The 11,430-nt window shown below is 37.9% G+C and overlaps 1 protein-coding gene across 1 annotated transcript in view; it reads right to left on the reverse strand.

Annotated features, from left to right (window-relative positions):
- Window positions 1-2,193: 2,193 nt before the first annotated feature.
- MDFIC (MyoD family inhibitor domain containing) overlaps window positions 2,194-11,430 on the reverse strand; it is a 45,426-nt gene continuing 36,189 nt past the window's right edge. Inside the window, exon 6 of the mRNA XM_081929056.1 lies at window positions 2,194-5,798. Within this exon, the coding sequence (XP_081785182.1) occupies window positions 5,551-5,798 (248 nt within the window). The 3' untranslated portion in view covers window positions 2,194-5,550. The remainder of the gene's footprint in view (window positions 5,799-11,430) is intronic.

The raw sequence follows: 11,430 nt of genomic DNA on the forward strand, positions 1-11,430 counted from the left end.
ACATGATGTAGTCCTTTGTTTTGTCAGCTTCATTGGGTGACTCTGTGTTCCAGCCACACAAGGGAGAGAAAAACCTTCCTCTATCCACCTTCTCTACACCATGCATAATAGTATACACCTCTATCAAGCATGCCTTACTTGCCTTTTTTCCTAAACTATAAAGCCCCACATGTTGAAACCTCTCCTGATGCAGTTGTTCTAGCCCTAGACAACAAAAGAGGTTTAAAGAAGCTCTCAAGGCCAAAAATAAAAACAAAAAAAAAAGGGAATCACTGGCCTGCGAGTGCTCCAACTGGAAAACAGCCTTTACCAAAGGCATCATGGACTCTGAAGAAGCACAAACTCAGAATGAAAGGGAGAAATGAGCTAAGAGGAAGGCACGTTTGGCAAATCCTCACCGTGATCAACTACCATCCAGAAACCTATGTCTCCACTGTGGAAGGATGTGCAGATCCAGAAGTGGCCTCCATAGTCACTTACAGACACACTGTTGAGACTGTATTCATGGAAGACAATCTTACTCGGCTATGAGTGATTGCTAAAGAAGAAAGATGATCATGTTGATTGAAACTTTTCTAGCTCTACAGTATCTTTTTTGAGGTGAGGCAACCAGAACTATACAAGTGCAGTATTTGAAGTGCAGTTGCACCATAGATTTGTATTACATCGTTAGGGCAGTTTTATTTTCAATCCCAACATCTTTTTTTCTGGTCCGTCACTTACTGTACACACCCCATAGATGTACGTGTGTAGTTTTTAATGCCCATTCACCCACTTTCAGGAGTTACCTTTGAAGATCTTTGCAATCCTTTTTTCTTTTAACCACTCTTAACAATTTGTTTTCTTCACAAAATTTGACTCTCCCACTGCTCAACCCCAGCTCCAGGTCATGTATTAACAAGTTTAAAAAACACTGGTCCCAATACTGTTCCTTGGCGGCACCATTTTTTAAAAATATCCCTCCATTTATTCCAACTTTCTGCTTCCTCTTATGGATCAGTAACTGGTTAAAGAACTGCTCTCTTATTTGCTTTGTTGGCCCTTCCTGCCAACACAACTCCTAAACTTAGTCAGGAGTGTTAGGCGAGCTACTTCATTGAAAGCTTTTGGGAAATTTTAGTACACAATCTATATGCAGCAAACATTCCATGCATATACAATGTAAACAACACAGTTAAACATTAAGCAAATTCATAAATAGTTTAGAGTCGATTACAATGGTTAGGTGTCTTCTATTCTATGCCTTAAACAGATTGTCCCAGAGTGAGCCATGAATAGCTACTGGTGGGGCAAGGATGGAACAACAATGTCCTTTATAGTGTACTGCATAAGCATGTACCATATAGTTTGAAAATAGTCAGTGGTATTTAGGTTCCTCCAGATTTTTTGGACTGCAACTTCTCAGTCCCAACCATCACAGCTGTGCTGGCTGAAGCTGATGGGTATTGTGCAGTTCAAAATGTCTTGAAGGTAAATGGCTGCAGAAGACTGAAACAGAGGGAGGAAATATGATATGTGGACTACAGCTATTGACAACCACAGAATCATGTCAGTACAAAAACTCAAGTGCTTGCATCGAAAGGACTCAAAACCTTCAGGTACATATAAACTTTCAACTGTGGTCACAAGTAGATTGAAGCAAACTAATTCTGTTCCTAGATGGAAAATCAGGGTAGGGATCAGCCACAGAGATTAAGGAAATTAGGGCTATTCACACCTTCCTTATTCTAGCTAGCACAATAAACATGTGTTCATCTATCTTCCTTCAAGGGCATTCCTTCAGATATACACAGGATTCTCTACTGTATATTTAAGCTGACATAAAAAGTTTTAGTAACCTGAAAAGGAACACTTTAGTAAATGTTTCAAATGCATCATGCAATTTTAGGTACTATTCCACGTAAAAAGAATTACAAAGGGGATTAAATTGGTCATTTAGTGCTCATATTACAGATAATTAGAATGAAATTACTGTGACCAAAATTATTTCTTCAGGAACTCAAAGTTCAGTATGTTATGCAGGGGTAAATTATTCCACTCATAACATCCAAGACTTCCAAAGTGAGCAAACAGGATAGTCAGTAACGGGTGTAACAGGAAGCCACACTGAAAGCAGTGTCTGTTTCTTTCAACAACCATCAGCACACTTGTGGCAGTAAAACACAAACTGTAATAAAAAGTACTAGGCAAGGATTCAAAATAAATTTCTTTATTTCAAAATAGTGTTTAATATCAAATGATCCAGTTAACAGAAAGGTCATAGAGCAAGTAACAAGCTTTTTTATAAAAAAATATATATATATGGAAGAGTTCACAATTCCGTATTAACTGAGGACCTCTGTCTTCGTTAAATGGACAGATTAGATGACGAGAAAATTGTTACTTTAACTGCACTTTTGCACTGCTTAACTTTTAATCATAGATGGTTCCCAAAAGGTTGGCTCCAGAAAGGCTAAGTGATGGAAGAATTTTAAGAAACTAAACATAGAAAAAAGTTTCTTAAAACTATTCACTAATGTGCTCTCCTGTGGAGATAAATATTACACACCATTAATATTTCTATGACACATAGTAGCAGGATATATTTAGCATGTCAAACAATTCACACAATTTTTTTATTTTTGGAATTAAAAAAGTGTTAATAATCATATGATAACTCCCAATCATTTGAAGGCTGTATATGTCCCAAGCTAGAAAACTTCCATTATTGAGTATTTTGCACTTGAAGAGTGCATAAAGAAGTGCTATAGTGAAGTAGTTAGAAATTTTAACAACAAAATAGATGCAACCCTTGCATTTCCTTTAATACTGAAATCACATTCTAGGAGGAGGAGTTCAGTACAGTTCCCATAATTTTCATATTTGAACTAACAGTGTGACACTAGTTCTGCTCATGAAGTGTTCTATAAGGTAAAAAGAATTACAAATAGACTATCAAAGGTGATGAAAACACAGTAGGAACAGATATGTACAGTAATTCATTTTTGAAGAGCGATACTGGATTCTCCTTAAATATTCTTGGATTAATTAAAGCTTGATACATAATAACTTTGGGGGGGAGGAGTCAAAGCCATATAATAATGGTTGCAGCATACAAAAAACAAAAGTTCCAAAACAGAAATGCTCGTTTCACTAAATGAGCTCCAATAGTGTTTTTGGTTGTTGGTTTGTCTGGCGACACTGAATACCTACGTCAAAGACTGGGGTAACCTTGATCAGGGCAGTGTATATCACTCTCTATTTGCCAATTCTGCAACAGCAAAAGCTGGCCAATGTACCACATGTCCATCTTGTTCCCCATGGTATCCTCCTTTCCCAGTTGCCCTCTGGGCACCACCATTCAATCTATGTGCTACTTCTGTCTTTAGGTATGCTCCTTACTTTTAGGAGGCATAACTGAGTCCCCCCTCTGCCTTAACCCGGAGCTTACTGGTCTACTCAATTTGTTTGTTCTAAAAAATTCCGTTTCTAAAACATCCATGAAATCATGCCACTATAAAAATAACATTTTACTGACATTTTCTCTCTCTGTGAAGTACAATGGAGGAAAGATCAGAATCCAATCCTACAGTTGCAGCAGCAACAAAAGAGAAAAGGGGAGAGCTACCAGAGGAGGAGAGAAAGGCACTCCTTCTGCATTATCAAGTCAAATGTATTGAGAAGCAAGCAGGTAGCTCCAAAGAATACCCAAGTATATTCTTAACATTTTCTTTTCCAGTAACAACTCAGTAGTAAGCATTGGTAAATCAGTATTTGAAGGTTCAGGCTTAACTTTTCATTTTCCTGGAATTTTTATTTGCCACACACATGGGTCATTTGTTACAATAAAAGGAATGGTTGCCACTGTGTTTGGATCAAGAAAGCATAACCTACAGACAAAGGTCAAACATTACCAAACCAACAGGCCATTGGGAAATTTGGACTTACGAAGAAAAATCAGGTTAACCAGGTAGCTGAATTAAACTGAATTAATGAGTCACATAAAAACTCTTGGAAGTCACAGTAAATTAGCACCAGTGTATGGAAATCTGGAAGTCAGTCAATGCACTGGGTTAGATTTCAATTATGCCATGAGAACTATTTAGGGCAAATTTAATTTCCAAAGTGTGCTGTTCACTCCTAAACGTTTACTACGAAGCTGCTACTTTTAAGATACAATAGTATGATATTCCTTCTTTAAATAACTTCAAATACTTTATCAAACAATCACACAACATTTTAAAACTTTTAAAAAATCAGCTTTATTAATCAATTCATTGGGAAGCATTTCCTGTGTAGGAAGTCTTACCAGTTCCCCTTTATTCTTAACATGACTGCTGTGTGAAACATCAACATTTCTGCATTTGCTGTCTTAAATAAAAATACCCAAAAAAATTTATGCGCAAGACTTGGAGGATGGGGGCAAAAGGAAACACACGGCACTTCCCTGAATTGTCATCACACTTCCAATTAGTTTTTCTTAAATACAGAGAAGTCACACTTTGCACATCTAACTTGTGCCAGGAAATTTGCACACATTTAACTTTTGGCAGGAAAGCCTGGTGTGAAAAGAACATTTAAGCTCTCAGGCTTGCTTACTGGACTCTGGGAAGCTCTTACGAGATCTTGGATGACCCCACAAGAGCTTCTCAGAGTTTTGTAAGCAAATCTGAGAGTTTAAAATCTCTCCTCCTTGCATGGGAGGCAAAACACACTCAGTGCATCAGCTTCAGAAATGTAGGGATACACACAAGTGTGGTTCCATGACTATGTACCTGATTTCAACTTTTCTTGGAATGTAACCTCCATGCAAGTTGTGAATCAACTGTATAGTTGTATAGTATAGTAATTTGATGGGGTGAACAGCGCTTTAAAGTTGCAGTTGTACTTACTGCAAAGTAAGCACCACTGATCTCAACTGGAGTTGTTTATTTAGTAGACATGTATTGTAAAATATGAATCAGTTTGTTCGTGATGCACTTTAGATAAAACTTAAATTATATAAATCTACAGAGAAAATAAAATATTTGTTCACATTGCTGTTAAAACAAAAAACACAGTAAAAAGTATTTTTTTTTAAAAAAAACCCCATTAAAAATATTTCCCACCAAGAGATTCACTTAAGTAGAAAGCCCTCATGAAATTGTTGTTACTTTGTTCCAACTCTGCTGTTTTCTATCTCTTCTAGTAACTTGTTTGTTAGTGAAGGGGTGGTAAACCCCCTGCCTGCACACAACAGGAAACTACAAAGGGCTAAAACCCTTTTGTCTTTATCCAGGAACAACCACCAATGGTTGTTTTACCTGCGTGAGCAGGTCTTTGCACAGTCAACCACCCACTACAGAAAATTAGACCATCAAGCATTTGTTCTTATGAGTTTGCTTTTCTTCAACAATTGTTTATAAAATCAAGTTAAGAGTGCAGAAAACCAGGTTGCTGCAAGAGTGTCTAAATGTGTCCTTTGAAAGCGGCTGTTGTTTTATTTCAGAGAAACACACAAAAACTTGAACCCTCTCCAGTTACGTTGTTGATGTTTTTTTAAGAAAGCAGAAAAAAAGTGATAAAAGGTTATCATGACGGGAAACAAATCCCACAGCATTCCATACAAATTTCCAAACAGTCTGATGATTCACAACAGGCATCCATTATACCACAGTCCATATCACATGGGCAGTTGCAGTCATCTCCCATTTCTTCTCCACAGCAGCAACAGCAGGCTTCTACTGGGCAGACCCCACATGACGCTTGTCCCAGGACCAGGCTACAGAGGGTGACGAATTCACAGAACAAGCAGGACAAGATACAGTGGACACAGCAATCTTTGGAAATGTGGCACAGCATGTTGAAGGAGAGAGGAAAGATAAAAGGAAATAAAAAGTTAAAATTGTATTCTAAATGCCCACTTGGGTTGAATTTTTTTTTTAAAAGAAGAGCAATACAAATTGAAGCTACTTTTTTTTTCTTCCCACAATACATAGCTCACATTCCTTGATTTCTGCTTCTGTGCTGCACAAAGGTTTCGTCAGCTCAGCACTGAGAGGAACAATATATTCACAGTCTATAACAAATTTTAGCATAGACCAACATGTCAACAAGGTGTTGACATTGTTCTTCCATTTGATGAGACTTATTCAGCCAGTAAGCTACAAAATACAACCCCTAAGTGAATTTCATCTAGCAAACAGAGAAAAATGAGAGATAGGGTGGCTGTTCCAGGCCAGTATTCTTCTGGACGTGGCATTTACACACTCAGCATAGAATCCATCCCTTTCACTCTTTTAAAAGAGATACTACTATCCCACAAGTGAATTTTTTACGTATATATTTCTAGTAATTTTTCACACCGGTTCCCAAGTCTGTTCTATGCATTTTTTAATTGCACTTAATGCAATGCTCTAAGACACAGCTATGCGCATTTTACTGTCTTAGCCATCCAGAGATTCATCTTGGGTTTAATCTAGTAATTAAATCAGCAGCAGACAACCATCCTGGATATCGGGAGGACTGTCTTCTATCAAAGGCTGCCCAAATTCTCCACTCTGCATTTAGATGGGTAGCGCCCACAGAAAGGGTTTTGTAGGTCACGACATCACCTGCGCCAACGTTAATGTCTTTTCTGCATCAAACACTTTCTTTGTCTCAAGACAAGTTTTATAGCTGATATCAGACCCACCGAAAAGACAGCCAACAAGATATAGAACACAGAAGTTTTTGAATTTAAAATCAGTGAGGGGAAATGCAGCTTCTAAATTTCTTGTTTTGCACTGAATTCCATCCTGTCTTTTAGCCACAGTATCCTGTGGACAGGATAAGAAGCTAGCGCATAGGTGGGGAAAGGCAATGGAAATTCCATTCACTTTCAAAATCAAACTCTATAGAAAATTCAGAATTTCAGGAATTAATTATCTAGTTTATTTAACAAACTTCAAAAAAAATTGAGGTTGAGGAATCTGAGACGCTTGGGCTTATAAAAGGGTCATAACACTAGTCTAGTGAAGACTTTGAGGTTTTTTCTTTTTAACTGTTGAGTCCTCAGCTGTATCACAAACTGTTTTTGAAACTCCCACCGTTCAAAAAGTTTTTTTTAATGTGATATTGGATGGGTTGGGGCTGATATTTGAGAAAAATAAATCTGAAGCTTCTTGGGCTCATGGAATCAGGTTCACAGGTCTTTGAAACATGTGTGCGTGCATGAGAAGGAGAGACCAGCAATCCAGGCATTACTGTACTTGAAAAATAAAATTTGACACAGGCAAGACAGCAGAGTCAAGCCTCTAAACTACATAAAGTGAACAGATCTTTTTGATTTTGGGTAGCCAGACTGTACTAAGATAAAATAGTGTCAAGTTAAGCTTACAGTCTTGTAGTGAACAGTTCAGACAACTGAACAAAAATAGGTGGAAATAAGGTTTATATTTTAATTCATTAACACTGCTATCCTGTTCTTGTCTGCTCAAAAGTAATCCCCACTGAGTTCAATGGGACAGAATCCCAGGAGTGCAATCCTAATTCTACCAGTCACCCTACAGAATTTACAAAGTCAGCTATATGCAGGTGCTTGTTTTGTCAAACATCTCAGAAAGTAGAACCCAGAAATTGATCCGCTACAGATGTTCTTCTACCACTTTCAGGTCAAGTATAGGAGGATGAAAATGTACAGTGGTGCCTCGCAAGACGAAAAGAATCCGTTCCGCGATTCTCTTCGTCTAGCGGTTTTTTCATCTTGCAAAGCAAGCCCATTGACAGCTTAGTGGATTAGCGCTACAGCGGTCTAGCGGCTTCTAGCGATCAGCTGTTAAGCGGCTTATCAGCGGATCAGCTGTTAAGCGGCTTAGGAAAAGGGGGGGAAGCGGGGGAAAAACCGTGGGGACTCGCAATATTTTTTCGTCTTGCGAAGCAACCCCATAGGGAAATTCGTTTTGCGAAGCGCCTCCAAAATGGAAAACCCTTTCGTCTAGCGGGTTTTCCGTCTTACGAGGCATTCGTCTTGCAGGGCACCACTGTACACATATCCTCCTCCCCACAAGGATATTCTCAACTCTCCCCTCTTCACAGAAAGTAAGCATGAGCCACTCATACTTCCTCTATTGCCACTTTAAACAAACAAACAACACTTTGCTTCAAAAAAACGAAATAAGAAAATACAAAACAAAATAAAAATACACCAGAAACTTCCTGTTGCAGCTTCTTCTTTAAAGCATCTGAAGATGGCCTTCAGGGAACATCTCTTAATATGAGCCACCGAAGATCTCTGTGAAACCCTTATTGACTTTTCTATTGGCTCCCACCTTTTAGAATTATCCTTCACTTCAGATGTAGTATGGTATGGTATATGGGATTTCTCATTTTTCCCTTCTTCTTCTTCTTAAAGAAAACAATGCACTTTGCTCTGGAAAGCAGACTTTAAACATGTTACAGAAAACATGTGGCCTTTCAGATGTCATTGACCTTCAACTTCCATCAGCCTCAACCAAAATGGACAGGGCTGATGGGAGATGGAAGTCAACAACATCTAGAGGGCTAGATGTTCCCCATCATGCTATGTTTTGGTTGCCTTTTAAATGTGGCACTTTTCGTGTGGATTCTGTTTATTAGTGTATTGAGAGTTACATGCTGTGTGTTTCATTTCAATTGTTTTAGTATTTCACATTAATTTAAGCCTCTTTTGCTGTTTTTGAGAAGTAGGGAAGGAAATCTGATAAATGACTGGGAAGAATTGTGTATTTGGCCCCCCACCCTTGAAATGACGAAAATGTGTTTTTTAATTGAAGAAACTGATGTAGGAATTGTGACAATAGGGTTATTGGGAAGAACAGACAACCGCTAAAAGGCTTGCCCTCGAAATACATAAACATCTTGGCTTAAGTAGCATTACTTGCATTTGTTAGCTCGTTCCTACACACAATGGTCAGAAATATGCAAATAGGTTGAATGTAGCATGAAAAGAGGTTATGAGAAACAAAAAAGGGGGAAGAGCTATACTATAAGCTAGATGGTAAAATAAGAAGAGTGGTTGTGTGCATTAAATGGGATTCTTTATGTGAAGAATAAATGTACCTGTAAATGACCTTCATCCAAAGCTCAGCAGATATGACATGTGAAGTGAAGCTGGGGAGTACAAGTTCAGTGAAGAGGACCAAAGCCAGATTGATGGGGATTAATTAGCTTGTTGTCATGGAGATTGTACTTGAATAAATCTAATACAATTTCCTCCCTTTTTTTAATGTAAAGGATGGGCAGAGAGGAACAAACAGCTACACTGGCTTCAACACTTAAAAATAACTGTATCTTATTTTCCCCCTCCATCCGGGCAGTTTGATGCAAATCAAAAAGGGGGTATTTATTATTTATTTATTCCATTCAACAGGTTCTCACAGAGGCGTAGAGACACAAACAGCACAACAAATTCTTTCTTGATTCTTTAAAATCAAGTTTTGTCATATGGCTGACACCCTTCTGTTTCATACAAGCCTTCCCTTATGGAAGACTCCAGCCACAGATGTGATTTATTCTTATGAAATACTCTTATTGTGTTATTGTATATCATCATTTAGTCTGTAAATAGATTAAGGAAATTCTCAATCTATTTAAAGGGCAATAAATATTTTCAAACAGAGAAAGATAGCTACTGTAATGCAAAAATTTTTTAAAAATTGTTGGCTCAGTTTTCAGGCTTTCAAAATGAAATCTAACTTTAAAAAGGCAAAGAACATTGCATACACCTACCAACAATGAACATCATTCTGTTTGTGGGACTATCCAGAACAACTACTTTAAAAAAACCCTAGTTGCTTTCTTTTCAGCTCTGAAAAGAGCCATTGCATTCTATTTACATAAACAGACATAAGGCACTGGTCTAAATAAAGACACTTCATTCTCAGATAATCAGCAATGGCTAAAGTGGTCTATGCATGCTCAACTACACAGAAAAATGTGAAAATATAATGATTCTGATTGGGTATTAATGTGAATTGTTTTTAAAAGTTTTCTTTTATGCACATTCTGTTAACATGGGTTAGGCGGCTATATTTTGCTATTCCATTTCAAGATTACATATCCAAAATAGCCTTCTTGTCTGTTTACACATAGCCTTCCCCAAGTTGGTGCCCTCCAGATTGTTTTGAACTATAACCTACAATGACACAGACATACTAGACTGGGACTAGTGAGAGTTATACATACATACACAGGACAAGAATAGTGATGCTTCATCTAGACTATGGTCAATTTTACCCCAAAAGCTACCAGAACCATTATCCTCAAGAAGTTTCAATTCAGTACGTAGTCTGCTTTAGTCCTAGCTTACTTACCAGCTGCCTAAAAAGTCACACAACTAATTTGATTTTATGATCTGCTGCATCTATTTTCCCAACAATGCAAATGCTGTCACTGCCACTGTTAACAGCAGTATGTGGGGTGTCTTTTTAGCAAGAATATAAAGGCAGTACCCACATGCACACAATGAAACAAATAGTATCCAGTAGTTCCCTAAAATGGTCCAATTCTTTGTAAACATTTGGAAATATATTATATTTTGGATTTTTAAAAAGTAGTAAGAACCACACATTTATAATAACTGGGTACAACCATTCTATGCTATATAGACTATGCAGATTTCCTTTATTTATAGGCCAGAGATGGCTAACCTGTGGGTCTCCAGATGCTGATAGAATAAAACTCCCACCACCAAAGATGTCCAATGGCTGGCTGATGGGAGTTAGAGAGCCAAATATCCGGAAGGTCACATTAGTCATCCTGAATAAGGCACCTGTTGTTGCAAATCCATACAGTCACCCTTACATATTTTAAACTAAACTACACCACAGAACCAATGGTGGTGTAGTGGCTACAGTGTCAAACTACGGCCTGGGAGACCAGAGTTCAAATCCCCACCTGGCCATGAAGCTCACTGGGCACTTTGGGTTAAGTCACTACATCTCTCAGCCTAATCTACACCTCACTAGTTGTTGTAAGGATAAAATGGAGGGGAAGAGAACCATGTATACCACCTTGTGCTCATTGGAGATAGAAGGTAAGCTACAAATGCAATCCATCCATCCATACAAGGCATAATGTTTCATTTTATTGTGGGAGATATGGGTAGGGAGGAGAAGAACAATAAAAAATTCAAAATGCCAAGTTGATGAACAATCCCCAGCTTTAAAAACTAAGTATATACAGCAGTTAAACAACTAGTGTATATATTATCAGCAGTATTCATGAAGTTGAGGGAAAGAGGCTGCACTGAAGTGCATCTCTTTACATTTTGTGAACATCATTTCTTTTTTTTCTCTTTTTTTGGTTGCTCAGTTTGGAGAGATCGTTCTGAAGCTCTTCATAGTAAACTAGTGTTTTCACCATACTGAACAATCTTGGTGCCGTTCCACCAACTTGCTATTTTACTTCTCATACCCAACACCCGATCTTTATTAATAGGAAGTGCGGATCCTG

The sequence above is a fragment of the Podarcis melisellensis genome (genome assembly GCF_964234715.1).
Source record: "Podarcis melisellensis genome assembly, chromosome: 10".
Classification (NCBI taxonomy): Eukaryota; Metazoa; Chordata; class Lepidosauria; order Squamata; family Lacertidae; genus Podarcis; species Podarcis melisellensis.